We start from the raw sequence: 24,126 nt of genomic DNA on the forward strand, positions 1-24,126 counted from the left end.
TTTTTGGTCTTCATTGATTATGGTCACAGAATGGCTTTGTCTGATATTGAAGTTCAATGGAAATACCAAAACTCAGCCCATGGATATCAGGAACTACCTTTTCCTTCTCAGGTTTTATATTTACAACTCCATAAAATTTTTCAATGCTACTTGAGTATCATTTAAAAAAACAATTACTGTGTTATTAATTGACTATTAAATGCTTGATAGAATTCATGTCTCTATTTATTACTTGACATGATGAAAAGACTTTTAGATTAATGTGTGCTTATTATCCTCAGGATTTCCATTTGGATTCTTATTGATTATTTCCTCAGGGAAAGAAAATGTCTTAAAATGAAATCCTATTTGAATATTAAATGAATATAACAGCATTGTACATATTTTTTTGAGACTTGCATCTCCTCAACATTGTTGCAAGCATCATCTGCCTTGTTGAAGGTAGCTTTAGTCTGGTTTTTTTTTTTTTGAAATTACTGACTGATATTCATTATCTTAAATATTCCATAATTTACTTGTCATTCAAATACTTAGACATTTGGATTGTTCCAGGTTTTAGTCATTAAAGCAATACTGCTGTAAATCTTTTTATACGTAGATCTTGTTACACACATCCAAGAGTTTGTCTAGGAACTATGCAGATACCGAATCACTGGGTCATTGGACATATGCTTTTTTTTTTTTTTTGAAATGGAATCGTGCTCTGTCACCCAGGCTGTCCTGCAATGGTGCAGTCTTGGCTCACTGCAACCTCTGCTTCCCAGGTTCAAGCAATTCTTCTGCCTCAGTCTCCTGAGTAGCTGGGATTACAGGCACCCTCCACTATGCCCAGATAATTTTTGTGATTTTAGTACAGACAGGGTTTCACCATGTTGGTGAGGCTGGTCTCAAACTCCTGACCTCGTGATATGCCCGCCTTGGCCTCCCGAATTGCTGGGATTACAGGAGTGAGCCACCGCTCCTGGCCAGGGCACGTGCTTTTTTATCATCATGGATAATACCAAACAGTTTTCTACCGGCACTGCATCTCAGTTCCCATTGCTCCATATCCTCACCAACATTTACTGTTGCCATAACTTTTTACATTTGCTAATTTGGTGTAGGTTATAGCATTATCATCGTAATCTTAATTTGCATTTGTCTGTTCTACAGTGATGTTGAGGATCTGTCCATGTCTCAGTCAGTCATTTGGATTTTCTGCTATTGTGAAGTGCCTTTTTAAGTCATTTTCCCATTTTGTATTGAGTCATCTGTTTTTTCTTTTTGATTTCAAATAGCTCTCTCTGGATATATATATTCATTGTCAGTTGTATGTATTAGAAATATCCTTTGCTAGTGAAAAAATTATGCACACATATATACACAAATCTTATATATAATACATATTATGTGTTACACATATTATATACATATATTTTTATGTCTTATAAAGATGTATGTATATAATACTGCCTTCATAACTGTGTAAAGCTCTTTTGAGATTAATGAAGAAAATAATATTCACTACCATTCACATGAAATATGACCCTAACTTTAAAAATTCAAACACTGAATTTGCCAGTTGTCTCAGGATTTTCTGTGTTTGTTGTTATTTTGTTGTTTAGTTACTGGAATTATATAGTAAATTATATTTTCAACAAGCATTTTCATATCCCAGATACATTTTTTCAGGATTTTTTAGAATCAATTATACCACTTGTTATGGGGTAAAAACAAATATGCTTTATAGACTTGCATGAAATATTTTAAAGATTTTAGTATTTAGAATTATGTTTTAACAAAATCCAGAAACTGAATTATCAAAAGCTGTTTTTTAAGTTTGGTTTCTTGAAAACCTAAAGAGTAAAATTTGCATTGAGATAGCATCACTTGTCTTCCTGTTCTGTAGAAGTGTATCCACTTCCAGGAATGTAGGGATTTTGTTTTCTCATAAAATGTTATTCTCCCATGAAATCCCAAGAGCCAAGCATACCTTGGTTGTAATCTCAGGTTCACCATAAATTAGTTAGGTGATCTTTAGCAAACTTCTTTTCTACTTCGCTAAGCTTCAGTACTGTTGTGTAAAGCGGTTTACTATTATTTTTAATTCAGAAAATTGTTGTGATGATTAAACTAGATTTGTGTTGTCACACACTGCATGGTATATAGTAATTTCTTACAAATATTTGCCATTATTAAATTGGATTTCTACAATGGCTTCCTAATTGATCTTTTATAAAAACTTATTTAATGTTGAATTTCTTCACTGGTGAAATGAGCTGAGCATGTAATATTCAATAAATGGCAAATATCATGTTCTCTGCATATAATGACAGTTCAGTAAAGGAAAGGTATTATTATTTATTAATACAAAAGTTCAACATTGACATAATTGCTATAGTATAGTGACTAATATAGTTATGCTTCACATATAACATATTTTTAGCACTTTTAAAAGCACTTAAAGTATATATTAAAATCACTTTTACTTCTACGTGATTCCAGAATATGCTTTTGCTTAACAGGAAAATTCTTAAAGACAATATAGGGATATGTGTATGATAATGAGTAAAATAGCTCTGTCACTCTGAGATCAATCTTCATTTTAATCTTTTTTTGTAATAAAACTTTAATTGTGAAATCTTTTCAAGAAGTGCCTTGAGAGGTAGCTTGAATTCATTAAATTTAATAAGATAATATATGTGAGAGCCGATTAGACAGAGTTTAGTGTATGTTAGGAACTTGGTAAATATTGATTAATTCATCCACTCATCCATCAGTTAAAAAAAAAAGAAGTAAAAATTGTCAGCAAAATAGCAAAATAGATTGTAAACTGTTGTGGTAAAATGTCACCTTGATTCGTATTTCTTGACATCTCATTTTGAATGAACAAAATGTACTTTTTTAAAGAAGATAATGCTTAGAATAAATTTTGTAAGTGGAACAAAAAAGATACAAAATTGTGGTGATAAGCTATCTCAGTCAAGTAAAACAATTATTTTAACAGAATAAATAAAAACCAAAATTATAACATCAGTTACTTCTAGATATTACAGTTACAGATTTTTATTCTCTTGTATATAATTTTCTGGTCATGCCAGATTTTCTGATATAGCATTTATGATCTAAAAAATGTTTTTAAATGAATATTTGTTTTTGACATTTAAAAAAATTTAAATGAATATTTAAATGTTTTAAACATTTAAAATATGTTTTAAAATGAATGTTTAAAATGCAGTAAGAAATTGGAGATTTGGCCGGGTGTGGTGGCTCACACCTGTATTCCCAGCACTTTGGAAGGTTGAGGCTGGTGGATCACTTGAGGTCAGGAGTTCGAGACCAGCCTGGTCAACATGGTGAACTCGTTCTCTACTAAAAATACAAAGATTAGCTGGGCGTGGTGGCATGCCCCTGTAATCCCAGCTACTCAGGAAGCTGAGGCAAGAGAATCACTTGAACCTAGGAGGTGGAGGTTGCAGTGAGCTGGAATTGTGCCACTGCACTCCAGCCTGGGCAGTAGAGTGAGACTCCATCTCCAAAAAAAAAAAAAAAAAAAAAAAGAGAGAGAGAGAGAGATTAGAGATTAAATGGGTTATAGTTACAGGATTTAAAGACTGAAAAATTAATTGGATATTGGAAATCAGGATGAAACCAAGTCATGGGTAACCATATGGATGTTAGAGCTGTTCACAAAGATATAAAATATAGGAAGTAGAGGAGGTTTAAGTAAATAAGGAAGTAAATGATTATTTCACTTTGGAAATATATTAGAGGTGCCTATTTAATGTGCAATAAACAGTCTCCTAAAGTCAGTTGATAGAGAATTGAAACTCATGACAAAGATTTGGTCTGAAGATAAAGAATTTGAGTCATCAATAATTAGTTAGTGGGTAAGGCCATCCCAGTTAAGATTACCAAAAAGTACTTAATATGACCAGGTCAAAGATAGAATCTTTGAATGCCAACGAGAAGGGTGGAAATAAAGAGCTCACCAAGATAACTAAGATGTGTGGCCAGGGAGGAAAGAAGAAAACTAGAAGATGGCTTCATAAAACCAAAGATAGATTTTCAGGGAACATGATGAAGGCTACAAGGAAATCAAGGAGTAAAACAAACAAACGAAACCATGAAAGACATTACAATGGTTGTCCTTGACAAAGACAGCTTTAGTGGTGTGGTAGGAACAGATTGCAGAGAATTAGGGAGTGAATGGGAAAAAAAGAAGGTGAAAACAATAAATATGGACTTCTACTTAAGTAAGCTTAGCAGTAGCATAAAAAAATTTGACAGCTTGTTCAGTGTATCTTCATAATACAGCTTATGTCTGATATACCTGTTAGCAATTCCTTGAGGGAACTGATGACATTTACATGACTTTCAGCAATTGCTTTCGCTATTATCTTTCCACTGTATGTTGCATGTCCAATTTTATGAATATTTTGGTATGCATAAATATCTATAAATGGAGTGTTCTATATGAGTACTTTGGGATCAGAATTTTTCATTTTAACCGGCGGCAGTTGTGAAATTACAAAATATTTGAGAAGTGTCTGCAAGAATTTTTGCACTAAGTAGAAATAATATGTATTATAGTAGCCTATCTATTAGATGTGGGCAAGCTATAGGGGACAAAACAACTTATTACATTTAACCATGAGACTTTTGCTTGTTTTACCTTTTAGATGATAAGTCTTTCTATTACCTTGCCTCTTTTAAAGTCACAAATATCAAATACAAAGAAAATTATGGCATGAGATCTTCGAGAGAGTTTATAGAAAGGAGTCATCAGATTGAAAGGATGGTAAGCTCAATAGAAATTTTAAGTGTTTATTAATGTGTCTTTTGCATCACTTTGAATATGGGTGTTATATAGGAACTTAGTCCCAATTTCTTCTTTTGTAAAATGGAGGTAATATAGTATGTAAGTCATGTAGTTGTAAATATTAAATTACTTAATATGTGTAAAATATTCAGTATACTGTGTGCACCATCAAATGTGTATAGTAGATTAGAGCAGGCAACTAATTAACTCCTGAGAAATTGTTGGTTGAAACAAATGTTTCCCTATTTTTAACTATTGATTTTATATTTTTCGATTCATTTTGTTTATTCTTTTTTAACATAAGAATATAGAGTTGCCACAATCAGCTTACCAATTTGTTTATTTTGAAAGCACTTGAAAATTATATAAAAGGACATGGTATATCTATAATTTTTGATATTAATCTTAAATCTGGTTATGACTCACATATTTTGTTTTATTATAACTTATGTATTTATCAAGCTATTTCTAATTTTTTAAGTATATGGGGTGAGCCATCTCCTTAACTGTCGTCGCAGAAAGTCAAAGAGAATAGTCTTCCATTTTTTGTCCCATGAAAAGCATGGTTATGGAGATCATAGATTTGTTTAGCAAAATTCAGTATATTAGCTTGGATTGTAGTCTTTTAAACATATAAGAGTTATTCTAGAACAAAGAATTAATGGCCAAATAGGAAGAGCACTATGTTAATACAATTCTTTATGATTAGCTTTAGACACTAATCTCCTTTAGTAAAAGATGAGAACTTTGGCATTCCCATTCTTCCCTCACTATACTATCCTCTCTCTGTATTATTCACAATGTGAGAAAATATTTACAGTTTATCCTGTTATTTATATAAGTTGATTCTAAATGTTGAAAAGCAATAAGAGCATTTCTATTTCCATAGCTTTATAAATAGTATTTTTGTTTTTTACAATTATTACCACAGTTCTTATGCCAGTCAAATAATGTTCCCAGAATTAAGTATGAATATCTTTTCTCTCTCTTTTGTGTGTGTGTAACCCCCCTGCCATTTTACTGTATTACCTGACATTTCCAAGGTCTTGGTATTTCTTTAAATCTTCTTTTCTAAAACCTTATGTTTCCTCCTCAGTTTCAACTAGTTGTGCTGTAGGTGCACTTTACAAAGGTAAACCTAACCCAGGACAGGACTGCACCCTTTTGTGAGATCCATTGCTTCTTGCATCCCATGTTTTCATTGATATAGTAAGATATGTCCTCAAGTACCTTTTCTAAGAAAAAGTTCATGGGATATAAAATTTATGAATTATTTTATACTGAAAAAAATCCTGTATTCTATATTTCACTCAGTTGAAAGTTTGGATGCACAACTTTAAGTTGAAAATCATTTCCCTAAAAGTGCATGCAATGTGATGCCTCTGCCTTTTTTCTTTTTGCTTATGATTGCTTTGGTGATTTGGGCACTTTTTGGTTCTCTATAAGTTTCAGAATTTTTTTTTCTAATTCTATAAAAAGTGATCTTGGTGCTTTGATAGAAATAGTGTTAAATCTCTAAATTGCTTTTGGCAGTATGGTCATTTTAATGGGATTGATTCTTCCAATCAATGATCATGTCTATGAGACAACGTTTGTTTTGTCTCTGATTTCTTTCAGCAGTGTTTTGTATTTCTCCTTGTAGAGATCATTTACCTCTTCAATTAGACGTATTCCGAGGTATTTTATTCTTTTCGTGGCTATTGTAGATGGGATTGCATCTTGATTTTGCTGTCAGCTTGAACATTATTGGTGTTTTCCAATGCTAGTAATTGTTTTATGTTGATTTTTTGTATCCTGAAACTTTAATGAAGTTTATCAATTCTGGGAGCTTTTTTTGTGAAGTCTTTGTTTTATAGACATAGAATCATATCATTTGTGAAGGGAGATTGTTTATCTACTTCTTTTTCTATTTGGACGCCTTTTACTTTCTTCTGTTGCCTCATTACTCTGCGTAGGACTTCTAGTACTATGTTGAATAGAAGTGGAGAGGGTGGGCATCCTTGTTGTGTTCCGGTTCTCAAGGGGAATGGTTCCGGCTTTTGCCCATTCAGTGTGATATGGGCTGTGGGTTTGTCATAGATGGATCTTATTATTTTGACATATGTTCCTTCAATGCCTAGTTTGTTGAGGGTTTTTATCATGAAAGGATATGGGATTTTATCAAAAGCTTTTTCTGCATCTATTGGGATGATCATTCTGGTTTTGATTCTGTTCATATGGCGAATCACATTGACTGATTTGAGTATGTTGAGCCACTTGCATCCCAGGAATAAAGGCTACTTGATTGTGACAAATTAACTTTTTGTGCAGTTAGATTTGGTTTGCTGGTATTTGGCTGAGGATTTTTGCGTCTATGATTATAAGGAGTATTGACCTGATATTTTCTTTTTTTCGTGTGTCTTTGTCAAATTTTGGCATCAGGATGATGCTAGCTTTGTAGAATGAGTTAGGGAGGACTCCTTTCTTCCTGATTTTTTGGGAATAGTTTTAGTAGGGCTGGTACCCATTATTCTGTGTATGTCTGGTAGAATTTGGCTGTGAATTCATCTGGTCCAGGGATTTTGTTGATTTGTAGGTTTTTTATTACTGATTTAGTTTCAGAACTCGTTATTGGTCTGCTCAGGTTTTCAGTTTCTACTTGGTTCAGTCAGGGAGGTTATATGTTAGCAATAATTTATCTATTTCCTCTAGATTTTCTAATTTACATGCATAAGTGTTCATAATAGACTTTTGTATTTCTGTGGGTTTGGTTGTAATGTCAACTTTGTCATTTCCGATTGTACTTATACGGATTGTCTCTCTTTTTTTCTAATTTAGATAGCTATCAGTCTTGTTTATTCTTTCAATAAACCAAAAATTTGGTTTTGTTCATCTTTTTTTACAGACTTTTGTATCTCCATTTAGTTTCATTCTGCTCTGGTTTTAATTGTCTTTTATTTTTCTAGCTTCAGTGTTGGTTTGTTGTTGTTTTTCTAGTTTCTCTATGTGCATTGTTAGATTGCTAATTTTAGATCTTTCTAACTTATTGATGTAGGTGTTTAGTGCTCTAGACATTCCTCTTAACACTGCTTTGGCTGCATCCTAAAGATGTTGATGTCTTGTGCCTTTACTGTCCCTAATTTCAAAGAAATGTTTGATTTTTGCCTTAAATTTGTTGTTTACCCAAAAGTAATTCAGGAGCAAGTTGTTTAATTTCCATGTAGTTGTGTTGTTTTGAGATATCTTCTTGGTAATGATTTCTATTCTTATTGCGCTGTGGTATGAGAGTGTGCTTGCTGTGATTTTTTAAAATTTATTGAGGCTTGCTTTGTGGGCAAGTATTTGATTTATCTTGTAGTATATTCCACATGCAGATAAGACGAGTATGTATTCTGTGGTTGTTAGGTGTATTATTCTGTAGATGTTTGTTAGGTCAAGTTGGTCAAGTGTCAAGTTTATGTCCACAATTTCTTTGTTAGTTTTCTGCCTCAATGATCTGTGTAATGCTATCAGTGGGACTGTTGATGTTTCCCACCCTAATTGTGTAGCTATCCAAGTCTTCGTAAGTCTAGAAGAACTTGTTTTATGAATCCGAGTGCTCCAATGTTGGGTACATATATATTTTGGATGGCTGAGTCTTTTTGTTGAATTGATCCTTTTATCATTATGTAATGGCCTTCTTTTTCCTTCTTTACCATTCTTGCTCCTTTTTGTTTTCTGTTTGCATGACAGATTTTTCTCCATCCCTTTACTTTGAGCCTATGGGTGTCACTACATGTGAGATGGTTCTTTTGAAGGCAACAGATTGTAGACTCTTGTGTTTTTATCCACCTTGCCACTCTATGCCTTTTAAGTGGGACATTGAGACCATTGACATTTAAGTTACTATTGATATATGATATTTTGTTCCTGTCATGTTGTTAGCTGATTGTTTTGTAGATAATTGTATAGTGGCTTTATGGTGTCTGTGGGCTATGTACTTAAATGTGTTTCTGTGGTAGCTGGTATTGTTCCTTCATTCTGACATTTAACATACTCTTAAGGACCTCTTATAAGACTGGTAATGGCAACGAAATCCCTTAGCTTTTGTTTATCTGAAAATGATTTTATTTCTCCTTTACTTATGAAGCTTAATTTGGTGGGGAATGAAGTTCTTGGTTAGAATTTCTTTTCTTTAAGCATGCTGAAAATAGGTACCCAGTCTCTTCTGGCTTATAAAGTTTCTACTGAGATAGCCTGATGAGGTTCCATTTGTAAGTGACCTGACCTGTGTCTGTAGCTACCTTTACATTTTTTTTTTTTCTTTTGCAGTGACCTTGGTGAATCTGATGACTGTATACCTTGAGGATAGTTGTCTTATAATGCCTCTTGTAGGGGTTCTTTGAATTTCTTGAATTTGCATATCAACTTCTCTAGTGAGATTGGGGAAGGTTTTGTGGATCGTATGCTTAAATATGTTTTCCAAGTTGTTCCTCTCTCTTCTTGTCTATCTAGAATGACAGTGGGTCATAGCTTTAGTCTCTTTACATAATCTCTATTTCTTAGAGGTTTTGTTCTTTTTTAAAAATTCTTTTTTCTTTATTTTTGCCTAAGTTGATTTAAAGAACTGGTCTTTGAGCTCTGAGATTATTTCCTTAGCTTGATCTATTCTGTTGTTAGTGCTTCCAACTATATTATAAAATTCCTGTAGTAAATTTTTCAATTCTAGGAATTTAGTTTGGTCCTTTCTTGACAAGTGGCTATGTCATCTTTCACCTCTTGGATCATATTACTGGGCTTGTGGGATTGGATTTCAACTTTCTCCTGAATCTCAATGAGTATCCTTGCTATCCAGATTCTAAATTCTATATCTGTAGTTTTAGTCATTTCAATCTGGTTCAGAAACATTGTGGGGGAGGTAAAGTGATTGTTTGCAGACAAGGAGACAGTCTGACTTTTTGAATTGCCAGAGTTCTTGCACCTATTCTTTTTCATATGAGAGGTCTCATGTTCCTTTATCTTTTTGAAATTGCTGTCATTTGAATGGGGCTTTTTTTTTTTTTTAATTCTTTATTTCCGTTGAGATTTTGGCTGTTGTATAAATTGAGTATAGTCTGTTGTCTTCATTTCGTCGTGCTTTCAGAGGGTCAGAGTTCTGTACTGCGTCTTTATTTGTGGCTAGATTCTTGCATGGCTTTCATAGGCATGTGTTCTGGGAGAATTTTGTTGGTGTTATAATTCAGACTGTGATCCAGTAGATGGTGCTTAAGAGTAATGGCTGGCAGATAGGCTCTTAGCTGCCCTGCTCTTGTGTATTTCACCGTGTTTGCAACAGTGCTCTGTGGTTGTGGAATTGAAGAGAGATGATGCTCTTACCAGGTCCATCCCTGTGCCCTAGGGGGCTCCCTTTAGTCACTGGCACCATGCCCTCATTTCCTTAGCCTCAAGAGGTGTCCTAGCAGGCTGTGTTTCTGCCTGCACTAGTGACAGTCCAAGCCAAAGATTAGGTTGCCAAGGGACCTGCAATGTTGTGGAAGCTCACTGGTCCTCTCTGCTTGGTGGAGTCAAAGCAGGTTGTGCGGTATATCTGAAGGTGGTGATGCCTTGGCCTACTGGTCAAGGGTGAGGGATCTCTGGGCAGGGTGGTGTTGTCATGGGTATGCAGCTTATGTAGTGCTTGTGGCTCACAGGTTTTTTGCCCAGCAGACAGCTGTGGGGCCTGCCCAGCTTGTTCTCCCTCAACCAAGTCACCTTCTGTTTGCTGCCTGAGTATTTGGCCCAACCAGCTGGTTTTGTCCCAAGCCTTCTGTATCCAGATCACTGGGCTGTTAGGTGTCCGGGGCTATGGTGCTTCTTTGGTCAGAGGCAGTGACTGTCAGACAGGGCACACTCTTTCTGGATTATCCCTGTAGAGGGAGGCACACCAGCTTTTGCACCAGCCCATGAATCCATGTCTCAGTCTTCTCAGTGTTCTGAGAGTGGGGGCTCTTCCCCTGCTCAAGCACCAGCCATAGATCTCGGCTTGGCACTCCTGAACTATGTGCTGTAACCCGACGGGGCTGAGATTGAGCCTGCAGCTTTGTCTTCTGGCCTCTTGGGTTGGAGACTGGCTCTGCTGGGGGAGCGGACCAGTAAGGCAAACCAGTAAAGCACTCGTACTGGGCAGTGGAGGCTCTGCTGTGTGTGTGTTCTTGTGGGAGCAACCAGGTAGCATCCTTGGGAGGGGCCGGCGGAGAGCAGCCTGTGCAGAAGAGACACACCCTAGTCTCATGAGAAAGGCAGCCCTGCTCTCTCCTGGCCCTGCAGCCAGCAGACGTCAGAGCTATTTGGAGGAAGGGAGAGAGTCTTGGAGGATGGGTTCCTATGGCTGTGTTTTGCTGCAGCTGCCCCACATGCAAAACCCTCTGGGCTCCATGCAGGCAGGAGCTCTCTGCCTACTCTCGAGGCAGATCCCCCTGCCAATTCAAGTATCTATGGGGGTCGTGGGATCTCTTGTAGGTATGATCCTAGAGATCCCCAGCAAGAGCGAATTGCCCCACAGTCACTTCATTCACCCCTTCTCTAGGAGCTATTCAGGGCCAGGAGCTAGTCCTAACATCCAGCAAGACCACACAGAGTTGCCAGCTTCCTCCTCTTCAGCCTCTGTGTCTGCATTGCCTCTCTATCAACTCTGAGTGTTTTCTCTCCCAGAAATCTGTCTGATATATGTTGGCTTACTCCATATTTTGGTCTCTCTCAGTGGGAAAGTTCTTTTCTGGCTGTATCTGGACAGCCATCTTTCCACTCCCCCAAGAAGTTCTCAGTTATTTTTCACTGGTGGCAAAGAGAGGAAGTGAGTGAAATGTATCCATTTTAATGATAAATTTATACTTTAAATCATAGTTCTTCAGCAAAAATGTTGAAGATTGTCTGTCTCTATCATCTTTCTATGCCCAAAAGCCATATGAAAGCCATGCATGTGTAGAATTTGCATGGAACTGTTTTGTTTAAAAACTGAATTTATATTTTGACAGTACTCCATCGTTTTTGCCAAAGTTAAAAAAATGACTAGTCTGGTAATTGAAACAAGATACTAATTGTTTACACACTGAGAATTGCTAGTATGATTAAATTAATATTGATTACTTAAAATTAACGTGTGAAGTATCACTACTTAACTAAATGGAATGCAGGAGTGATTTATCAAGTATGTATCCTAGGACAAGGAATCATTCTAACAGACTGGTTTCCATTTTCCCCTTGGGAGCATCCAGTAATTAATGTACTTACGCTAGGATTCCACACCTCAAAGCTAATGCTGTAAAAAACTGTTTTTTTAGATAAAAATAAATATAAACATGAGTTCTGGAATTTTTCCATATGCTCTATGATACGTTGACTTCACCTTGGAACTGAATGTTCAGGACAATCCAAAAAGGTAATACTATAAATAAAATTATAGTATTATAATTATAGTATATTATAGTTGGATAGGTAAATGATTTCCGTAATAAAGACTGGAAAATTCTCACGACTCCCATCCACTATGCAGAATTTTCAGTATCAAAAGGCTACAGATGTTGACTCCATCACTTTCTAATTTCATTTCTTAATAATAGCTTCTCACTGAAACCATCTTTATTGGGCTCCTTATATTCTAAAACTACAACAACTAGCTTGAGGGATTATCTCTTAAAAGGACATCTTAAAGAGATTTCTTTTTTCATTCTTTGTTCCTTCTATTTTAAGAGATTAACATTTGCAATACAAAAACTTCTTTAGAGACAAAAAATATTACCTTTAAAAACACTTTTTCATTTAAGTTTATGGAATCTTTTCCTGACTGTAAGCTAAAATCCTTATCTGAAAACTGGGGATGTGTGATGACAGAACTTCCAAAGAATAGACACATTGAAATAGATGCATAGCAGAGCATTATCTAGTACCGATTAGTTTATTTTTACATAGGTTATATTCCAAAACACAGAACTTATGACTGGTGAGCTTGATTAAATAATTTATTAATTCATTAATTTATTAATAAAATATTTATTAATTTATTAATAAATCATTAATAATTTATTTTATAACAAATTTATTTTGATTTTTTAATTATAAAATTTGTTCAAATTTTAATTAGATAATTTATTAATCAAGATCTTTCAGAAAAAATTCATAAGGAAGTGAGGACAGCAGGAAAGGGCAAAGGAAGAAGCTAGATAAAGATGTAGTTTCAAAAATGTAGCCTCAGCATGATTTCTCTGGGAGATCTGGAAGCTAGATTAATCACGGAGGTGATTCTTCCCAGAAATAGAGGGTTGGGTTGTTTGTCTTACACCAGTAGAGCTGCCCAGGGAAGGTGGAGCATAGCCTACCAGACATTACTAAACAAGGTACTCAGGTCAGACAAGGACAATCCTCTGCAGAAGTGCAGGTGTGAACTGTTATCAGTCAATTCTCGAAGCTGGGGTATGGGTACACCTCCCCACTCAGTGCAATTTGAATAGAGAACAAATATCTGCTACAATTCTTTTCTCACAACTCATTATCATTTAAGTAATTTCAGCTTCTTAAATAAATTTCTTAAGAAAGAAGAAAAAGTTTATTTGCTTGATAAGTGACTGCAAGCAATAACTCCCCATTGACCTAGGCCTCCAGATAATCCAACTCATGATCCTGGCTTTGCTTTGTTTCCTTCTGTGGCTCTGTAAGTGATTTCATCCATTCCCATAATAGGAGTTCAGAAGAAGACAAATCCCTTTGAGTCAGCAGGAAGCGTTCCTGGAGAGGAAAGAGGAAAAGAATCAGTTTTGTTGGTGTTTTTGCGCTCTGCTGGCACATTTCCTTGACAGTAGCAGGAAATTTGCATAACCTGCTTGAATATTTTCATGGGTGGACCTCAAAAGGGATTCCCTACCTGGCATGCAGTAACTGCTGATCTTCCTTGAGGACTTAATCTGCATTTAGTTCATAACCAAAGGAAAGATGCAAGCTCAACTTGTCAAAAACAGTACCTGGATGGGTATGAAGCTAATTAGTCAGAGCCATAGGTATCATTTCAAATATGTTATTTTGTTTTTGAATACTGGAGTTCAAACCAAAGACTACAATTGGTATCTGATTTCAAGGTGAAGTTTTTTTCCCCCATTTTACCACAAGCACACTATCTTGTTTCAAACAGAATCATCTCTAGTAAAATGATCTATTCTTAGGTTTGAACTATAAAAAGGGACAGGATACAATTAGTTTTTGTAGTTTGGATCATATTACAATCATCATAGTACTGAGTTACCAACAGAAAAATGTAAAAATTACCAACAGAAAAATGTAAACTTTCCAGAAACTAGTTATAACAATGATTAGGTATCTGAGGAGGAATAGTTCCCCTACCCCTGTTAAACTTAGAAGCAGGAAACAACCTCTGAAGAGATTATCTCTTAGGAGATTTATATTCAGGGAATAAAGGATGACTTTGAGGTTTTCTTTAAGGGTTTCTTTCACCATGACCTTTCTACCTGCCTGTCTCCCACCAACTTTAACATCTGTCTTCAAATATGTAATTAATTCAAGGTTGTCAAAGTCACTTAATGCACTTAACACAAGATCTAAAGATGGCTTCCCTGGGTTCATATTACAGAGCCACCATTTCCTTTGCCACCTCAGACAATATTATATATCCTGAGTCTCAGTTTCTTCATCTATCAAATGGAGCTGATGAGAATGATACTTTTCCTCCTAAGGTGGTTTGAATTTTAAACAAAAGAATCAGTCCAATGCCTGCCATGTAGTATGGAATTAATACTTGTAAGCTTTTAGTAAAGGTCACACCAGTATTGTACTATACCAGCATATGTCATTTTAAAAATAGAGGTTGATGTGTTGGGGGACCATAGTTTGTTAATATCACATTTTAGTTTGAATTGAATCTTGGTATTTTCTTATACTCTAATATAATAAGACTCCTAATCCTTCCCCAAAGTGTCATAGGTACAAAGTTCAGAATTTCAGAGGACGTTTATCAGAAGTGCTAGCGACATAAAAGTCATCTTTTCTCCCTGTTTCCTGAATGATGAAAACAAAATGAACTTAGAGAAACTTAGTGAAATCGTAAGTGTCATGACTCAGAACTGATCCTAACCTGAGGAATGACCCAAACATGTGAGGTCACCACTGGGGTCTCCTGGGTCCCACCTTTCTGCAGATGACCATAGATTTCTACTTTCACTTGGCAACACGATTTGCAGATAAAACAATGTGTTACCATCTTCTTCCCTTTACCATCTTGTTGATTCTTAATTCATTAATTCATTTATTCATGCACTCATTTATTTATCAAACATGGCTTGTATGTTCACCATGGGCCAGACAATGGGTGGAGCATTGGATATACAAACATAAATCACACCCCCTGCCTTACACAGTTCACAGTCTAGAGTGAGAGAGACACTACTGTAAACCAGTGTGATAATTGCTATTAATATAATAAAATCATATTCAAGATGACAAGGTAGCCCAAATAAAGGAGTGTTCAACTTTGAGGAGGGCTTGTTAGAGCTAACTTAATTGTCATTGGAGTTTCTCAAGTAAGGTAAAGTTGTAATTGAAATTTGCCAGGGGAAAAAAAAAACGTTGTAGGAAGAGGAAAATGAATGTGCACAGTCACAGAGGTGTGAACCAGCCTACTGTGATTAGGAAAGAGAAATTAAATCAATAGATAAGAGGTTTTGGCCCCTCTCCAGCTGGACCAGGCTCAGGGGAGGGGAGGGGGGTACAAAAGAGGTAAGCAGGTGGGAGTAAGGGTGGGATGGGGGTGGCCAGAGGCCAGGGGGCCATCCACCGCTTCCCGGGAGGGCTGTGCCTCCGTTGGGTTTGTTAGTGGCCAGGACAGGGCAGGGCAGCCCAGCCTCCTGTCTCTGCTTCCATCTTCCATTTCCCAATGTGCTCATCCTGGCTGCCACAGAACCCTCTCCCCTCAATGACATTGAGCCCTAGCTAACATCTAGGATGGTGTGGAGCCTGCCAGTGAACCGCCCACTACCTAAGGTGCTAGGCTGCAGGAGCTGCAGTGCTTGCTCAAAGTCTGCTGTTCCTTGCACAGTTGATGGTCTTTCTTATTTGCATCATCTGTCTCATATTCTGTGGACATCTGGGCAGTCAAGCGAGGTAGTGTTACACTTGTGAATGATACTGGGATTTCAGTTAAAACTGGATTAGCCTCCCCTTGTGACAAGCTAATGTCTCAATCCTTTGTAGGCAAGAACCTGAAATGTGTGGGGACCATACTTCAAAGAGGAATCCTTATCTTGATGCTGTGCTGTTTTCCTTGCTAGGCCATCTTTCTCAATACTGACAGCATCTTCCTGCTCTTAAGGGGATCCTGATGCCACCAGGATGGCCCAAATTTATGTGATGATTTTCATTCTTGCTCTTCTAGCAGCATGTCTGTTCTGGCTGCAGAGGAGATATTTACAAAAGTCAGGGCATCATCTTGCCTTAAGTTATCACTGGAATCACAGGGAATGCAGTCTGTGTGGGCCTTAATGTACTCTTGCTTGTAAACTGTGCACATTAGAGGGTTGGAATCTGCCTGAGCCAACACCACTTCCTGGTTCTTCCTTTCTGCACTTATTTTCCTCTACATGTGGAAAAAAAAAAAAAAAAAACTATCAATACTTGGGGAGGTTGGACTAGGGACTTTTCCCAGGAGTGGGGCTTGGCTCCTACATCCAGCCGGCTATCCAATTATGCTCATGGTGTATACTGAGTGACAAACTTGAGATTGGAACGCTTCTTGCAGGACTGATTAATGTGACAGAGCTGGAAGCTCAGGGCATCATCTGTGAACTGGCCTTTGTAGTCAAGATGGTTGCCCCCTGGCTTTGGCATGGCAGCTGGTGTACGAGTGGGCAATGCTGTGGCAACAGGAATCATGAGCAGGCTTGGTGCCCCCACTTTACTGTTCTCCTGTGTGCCAGTGTGTGTACACTTGCAGCAAGTGTTTTTACTTGTAGTTTTGAAGAGTGTGGTTGCCTATGTATTTACCATTGACAGATATTATTTCCCTTTATGAGCCAAATGATGCCTGTTTTTGCTCCTCTTCATCTACTTGATACACTTACAGGTACCTTTGGTAGAGTCGTGAGAGGCACAGGAAAATGGAAGATTGGTGCTATCTTGACTGCCATTGGTTATGGGAAAACCTTTTTTGTTTTCCCATGGGAGTATCTCTGATGTTTGCTGCTAAACAGGATAATAGGACTCTGGTCTGGATTGAGCGTGTCTTTTAAAACCTCTTCTATTTAGCATACATTTTGAGAATAAACTAGAATAGAGTTGCAGAGCAGGCACAAGTTTGAGCAAGTTTAAAAGGGTGCAGAGAGACCATAGCTACCCCAACAGAGCTACCTATCCCAGAAAGAGAAGTAACCAATGGAGCGATTTTGCCTGATATCATCAGACCAGAGCACCAGACCATACAACTGATGGAAGAAAACTCCTCATATGCAGTGCCCTCTGTTGGGGATGTTTTGACAAGACAGTTGATTTTTATTGTGGAATGACTTTAGCTGTTGCTATTGCTATCCTTTTAGCAGGAATTTTAGTAACAGTTTTCAATGACTATAGTTAAAGTAGAAAAATTATCACCAGCCTTCAGCTAGAAATGATAATTATACGCCTTATATTAAGCATGGAAGGCGACCTTGTTATTTGGACAGTGGTTTTACTCTCGACTCTGGGTGGAAAGGCGATGTCTCCATGATTATTCTGAGAAACTGTGTTACCCTAATGGAAATCAAGAAAGGAGGTATAACTTTAAGCAAAATTTTCTGTTAACTGTATCATGATTTCTAAGTATGTAAATTTGATTTTTCCTTTTGGAAGTGTTCCTTGTTCTTTCTTTTTTCTTTTCTTTTCTTTTTTCCTGAGATGGAGTCTCACTCTGTTGCCCACACTGGAGTGCAGTGGCGCAAGCTCGGCTCATTACAAGCTCCACCTCCCAGGTTCATGCCATTCTCCTGCCTCAGCCTCTCAAGTAGCTGGGACTGCAGGCGCCCGCCACCATGCCTGGCTAATTTTTGTATTTTTAGTACAGACCTGGTTTCACCTTGTTAGCCAGGATGATCTCGACCTCCTGACCTTGTGATCCCCCCACCTTGGCCTCCCAAAGTGCTGGGATTATAGGGGTGAGCCACCACGCCCAGCCTATTCTTTCTTTGGTTGAATATCTTTCTTCTTCCAGGAAAGCGGTTCATTGTCCTATAAACTGTTATTGGTGACCTAGTTTTCTTTTATTTCTCTTAATGTGCTTAGTCTTGCCACTGAATATATATTAAGTACCTGTTCAAGTCCTATCTAGGATATTACCATATAAGCTTTTACAAAATAAACACCTTAAAATGAGAGAGAGAGAGAGAGAGAGAGAAGAGAGAAGAGAGAGAGAGAAGACTTTGAAGGTAGGGATGGGGCAAAGTAGGGGCCAATGAAGGGGTAAGATTGTGTTGAGGGAAATATTGAGCTTGAGGCAGTGGTCTAATATACTCAGGTTTGCATTTTAAAGATATCATCCTGGTTGCAGCATTCGGAGGGAACAACTGAGGGGACAGAAGATAGGGTAGAACCACATCAACATGCCATGAGGAGGCTGCTGCAAAGGCCCAGATACAAGTTTCTAAGGAGCTGATTTGAGACCATAGCAATGGGATTGAATCAAGGGAAGTGGATTTAACATTTAGGAGGTAAAGTCTACTGGGCGTTATTACCACATGAGAAGAGTCAGGGAGAGAAAGGAATCTTGTGGGGAGGGAGACTTTCCTTCTCCTGACAAGATGTAGAAACTGGGGGCAAAATTTACCATGGAAATAGATCTTATGTAAACTTCCATCGACTTGTTATTCTGACTTATAACTCTCAGCCCAGTGCTTTTTAAATTTTTTTTTATCTATTTATTATTTATTTTGAGAACAGATTATGACTCTGGTTAATTTTTGTATTTTTAGTAGAGACGGAGTTTTGCCATGTTGCCCAGGCTCATCTGGAACTCCTGGGTTAGAGCAATCTCTCCACCTTGGCCTCCCAAAGTGTTTGGATTACAGGCGTGAGCCACCACACCCAACTAGCCCAGTGCTTTTTTGACAAAAAGGCAGTGTCTCAATAGTCAGCTGGAATCAGAACCCTTTAGGAAATCAGTTTCCTGAATATTGAAAAACTTCCAATGGCTTAGACTGGAAAAGCTAAGTAATGAAATGCTGATGATATAAGAGTGTGGTGAAACTTACTCCCAAGCAGAGTACCAGTTTTGAAATCCTGTCTCTCATAGAGATGACTAATAAGTGAGGGTGTCAGAGCCACATGGCAGAAGTCATTTCAAGTCATGTCAAATGACTTAATCATTTAAGAAATCAACAAATTCTATCAGTACTGATGAGATAACGTATTTGGGATGAGAGCAGCAAACAAGGTAGGCTTTTTTAGAAATGAGGATGCTATCTTAAAAAAATAGCATGTACTTTTAATTTACTTGATAGTATTTAAAACTATCATCAATAGCTTAATAGATACCAGACAAGGTGTAAAATGTGTGATGTAATTTCACCTAATTCTCAAATCAACTGTATTAGGCAGATATTGTTGTTATCCCATTTTACAGAGGCTTAGCAAAGTTGAACAATTTCGTTGTGGTTATTTGGTTCCACAAAGATAAAGCCCCAGGTTTAGTCTTACAACTGTCAGTATACCCATTAACATGACTGAGAATAAGCTGAAAACCTTTTTTTTTTTTTTGCCTAAGTCTCTGGCTAAGACAAAGAATAATACTTTTCTTAAGACTAATACTTCTTTTTTAAAATTATTATTATTTTTTATTTGACTTTTAAGTTCTGAAGACTAATACTTATTTTTTAAAAATCAGATGTCTAGGATATTTCGACGTTCTTCTGTAGACGGTCGATTTATCAAATCTCATGTTATCAAATTAAGGTATGTAAACTTGGTTTGTAATTTCAAGTTAATACTGTTAAGATGAGGTATTTGATGAACCTAATTGCTTAGCTGCCCTGAGCAAGTCTTTACAGCAATACACAGATTTCATAAATCTTGAGCAGCCCAAGGTTTCCTACCTATTCCTCAATCACAATAGAAAGTTGTAAGGTGCTTTGTGACAAGAAAATCTCAGTTATTGGATAGAAAAAGAGGAAACAAATACAAGAAACAGGGGAATGACACAGCCGACATTCCCTCTTCCCCCAGCCTCTTTAGTTAGGGGCTAAGTAGAACTTAATGTCTTTTTCATTTTCCTCATTTTAAGCCTACCCCACCATCAGACAATGACTTTCTCCTCAGTAAAGTTTTTCTTTCATGATAGTGCATGTTTATTGTTAGTTTAAAATGGCTTTTCATTTTGATGCTTTGGTGAAAACTAATTTGCTTTGGTGAAAACAAATTAGTTTTGGTGAAAACTAATTTGGTGAATCATGAAGTTATTATCAGAGACTAAAATTACAGAATCCATCCTGAATGTTTTTACATGTTGTCTAAAAAGCTTAGATTCCATAGTGATATATGTCTCTTCATATATATGTATATATGTGTATATATACATTTGCATATATGTATATATATTTGTAACATATGTATTATATATATATTTATATGTATATATATTTATAACATGTGTATATATATATTTGTAATATTTGTTTGCTTCACTTCTTGGTGACAAAGTAAATATAAATATGGTTAAATGATTAAGGAACCCATGTCTTTCCTTTTTCTCTTGCACTTCTTTCTTTCATACCTTCTTAGCTTTTTTCCTTTCTCCTTTCCACTTTTCTCTCCTTCTTTCGCTTTCTCCTCTTCTTCCTTTCTTCTTTTCTTTTATCTCTCAAATTCATTCTCAAAAGATTTCTTGAGGCTTTCTAACCCCGTACATCACAATATAAATTTATACATTTGAACTGTTTATCAAATGATTCTCTTTTATAACTGCTTTCTTTAATCATTTGTCTATTAACAGACCACCAGAGCCCAACAGGTCAGTGCTTTAATATAGTAAAGGTTTATTTCATTTTTATGGTACAGTCCAAAGAATCAGAAGTTGGGGCAAGGGTGTGGGTGCCAATTAAGATTAGGAAATGAAACTCTCCACTGTATCTTCTGCATCTGGTGGCAGACAAGGGAAGAGTGAGAGCAGGAAAATGCTATGAGAGGTTTTATTAGAAGCCAGACCTGGAAGTAGGGGACATTATTTCTTTCCATATCTCATTGACCAGATTCATTAGAAAGTTTCAGTAAACCTCAGGAATGTCCAGGAAATGGAATCTACCTCTGTACTCAGGAGACAAAGGAAACTGGGTTTGGTAAACAAACTCCTTGCCACACCATTTCTAAAGAATAATGACATTAGTTACAGCTTTTGCTAAAATTGCCTTAAAAAGCAAGCCATTTAAGTATGTATAAAGCATGATTTCACAAACATCTCCTCCCATAAGCCCCCTCTAAACTATGAGCTAAGTAAAGACAGTGAACAACTTTTCAGGTATGTATTTTATCCAGTATTTCTAGCATGTTGTGTTTAGTTCTTCTACAGTGCTTCCAACACTTCCTGGTTGTTATACACTCATTTTTAATCTCTGTATCTAGAGATAATTTAAAAATCTGGTATGCACATGTATCACGCATTATGCTTTTAAAGTTTAATTTGAGTCCTAATAGGTTAAAGTCATTAATGATTAGATAAATGGCATTTTTAATCTGCTTTTTTGTTCTTCAGTCCAGATGAACAAGGTGTGGACATTCTTACCGTGCTCATGTTTCGATACCCATCTACTGATAGTGCTGAACAAATCAAGAAAAAAATTGAAAAGGCTTTATATCAAAGTTTGAAGACCAAACAGTTGTCTTTGACCATAAACAAATCATCGTTTAGACTCACACGTAAGTCTTTTACTTTTATTTGCCACTTTTGTGGTTCCCTCCTCTTGTAATCCTCTTTAATTTTTATAAGCAACATACATATATATTTTTTGTAAAATATACCCATTAACATATATACCCATATATATAATTTTTTGTAAAAAAATATATATATATGTATATAAAATATCAGCACGGAATAAAACTAAAATAAAATTCCACTATGAGGCAAAATTTAGTATTAAAACATGTTTTATTTCATATTTTACTAGGGCTTTTAATAAGGTTTCTAAACTTTTTTCCATATCATATATTATTGGGTCCTTACAAAAGTTCCAAAGGGTAAGTATTACTTTCACCATTTTACAGGTAAAGAAGCTGAGACTCAAAGAAGATGTGACATGAGATTAGCAAACCTTGGGGCTAGAATTAGACACAGGTATTGTGACTCACAGAGGTCTTTACAGATCAGTTCTGGGGGTTATTTTTTATAGTATCAAAGAAAGACACATTTATGAAGGTTTACCCCTGTAGGAAGAGCCAGCGACATGAACCGTAAAGAGGTTCTCTAGCTTGTTTCCAACTTAAAACTATTTTTCATCCGTTCCTTATTTATTCCTCATGAAATAAAATAGGACAGTTCTTGTTTTGTTTTCCTCCCAAAGTGGAAGAAAAGGAAGTTCAAATTAAGAAACTGAAATTCAAACTACCTTACAGCTAGTTGGAATCCGAGCTCATTTCTATGCCAATATGTAATTGAAGGTAGTAAAATAACGTGTTTTAAATAAAATTTTAAATGTCAAAGGCAGGAACTGTGTCTTTTTATTTTCTTACCCCTCCCTCAAACACTAGCATACATCTCACATGTGATAGGTGTTCCAGCTCTATTCATTGCTTCTTGTTATGTATTTCCAAGTTTAGTTACTTCTAATTTAATACAAAAAAGACGGAAGAGGGACTTGTATTTTGGACCCAAAAGATTTCTCCCTTCCCAAAAGCCATATATTTATTTAGGAAACAGGTTATCTAAAGTTAATTCTTTTGTTGTTAGAAATCAGGAAAGTTCTTTAAATATATTTTGAGATAGAATCCCCACAAATATTGTTATGTTCTCATAAAGTAATTAGAAATAATGGAGAGTATAATATCCACCTTGATTGTTAATCAATTATATTCCAAAGTATAAGTATTTTCCAGCATTCTATACATGGAAATCTCAATTCCTGATGATATAACTGTCCCTAAGCCACAATCATATATCCTAAAGTAAAATATCCATTATAAAAGTGACATTATGTTTACTGAGTTGTTACTGTTGTAGAGTTTCTTATTGTACAATTTATTAAAAAATTTTGTCATTGTTGGTTACATACAATGATTTTTTCTGATACAAGTTGTTTTAATACCAAAATAACTAAATTCTCTGACCATGCTCAATAATGAACTGTATATGTTTTCTTCTGCCACATACATGTATTCTGTTAAATAAAGAGACATATCCATGAAACCTCTAGTAGGAATTGGGACTTGCATCCCTTTCTGGGGAGAAGTCAATGTTCCTGATAAAATCACTGTAATTCTCCATTTTCTCACTGACAAACAGAAAACCAATCACCCAACGAACATCTAATGTATCTGAGTTATAATGAACACGAATGAATAAATTTGAAGGGAAAAAAAGATGTCACGGAAGGGAAACATAAAATGAAGTGAAAGTTTGGGTGTGACTGGGGACTCTGGACTGGTTGTATGTGAAAGAACTTCATGCTTCTAGTGCCTGCTGCCTGAGCCACAACCATCCAAGCCATTCACAAGAGAGAATCCTCAGGGAGACAAGGTTATCAACCTGCACTGACTAAATTCCTACTCTGTTAGATCAGGGCCTTGAAATTGGGCCCTCAGGGATCTGTGATGCATTTAGCTCCATAGAGCTACCATTTCAGACTGGCCATTAGGAATATGCCTAAACCACATAGGTTGGTAAACACCAATTGTGTTGGGAATTGGAGGTTGCTCCTTCAGATTATACTGAAGCCCCCAAAGAAAGCAGTCAGAGACATTTATCCTTATTTATTATTTCCTAATTTCCTAGTTTCTATTTCTTTTTCCTGAGCAAAATCAGGAAATAAAATGCCCTCTGGTTTAATTTTAAAGTAAATTATACAATTTGGACCAAAAATAAAATCAGAGGAAAGAGTTATTTATATATTACTTGATTATGAAAAATCTCATGCTCTCTTGAAATATGTATGCTTAGTGGATAATTTGCATTTCTATTAATGACCAATTGAACAAGGTAACATGAAAATGGGAATATATTATTCTGCCAGCTAATTCATATTTTACTTATTCCAGCGATTGACAGCAGAAAGATGAGGAATCTTCTCAACAGTCGTAAGTTCCAAAACCCACAATTAACTGTTTATTTCACAGTGAAAGATCATGAAAAAAAGTTATAGAAAAGTTAGTGGTAAGAT

General features: G+C 36.2%; 1 protein-coding gene across 1 annotated transcript in view; it reads left to right on the forward strand.

The window, feature by feature from the left end:
* TMPRSS11F (transmembrane serine protease 11F) overlaps positions 1-24,126 on the forward strand; it is a 74,732-nt gene that overhangs the window by 33,583 nt on the left and 17,023 nt on the right. The window contains exons 3-6 of the mRNA XM_037989387.2: positions 4,662-4,780; positions 19,647-19,714; positions 21,507-21,670; positions 24,005-24,043. Of these exons, the coding sequence (XP_037845315.2) occupies positions 4,662-4,780; positions 19,647-19,714; positions 21,507-21,670; positions 24,005-24,043 (390 nt within the window). The remainder of the gene's footprint in view (positions 1-4,661; positions 4,781-19,646; positions 19,715-21,506; positions 21,671-24,004; positions 24,044-24,126) is intronic.

The sequence above is a fragment of the Chlorocebus sabaeus genome, chromosome 7 (genome assembly GCF_047675955.1).
Source record: "Chlorocebus sabaeus isolate Y175 chromosome 7, mChlSab1.0.hap1, whole genome shotgun sequence".
NCBI lineage: Eukaryota > Metazoa > Chordata > Mammalia > Primates > Cercopithecidae > Chlorocebus > Chlorocebus sabaeus.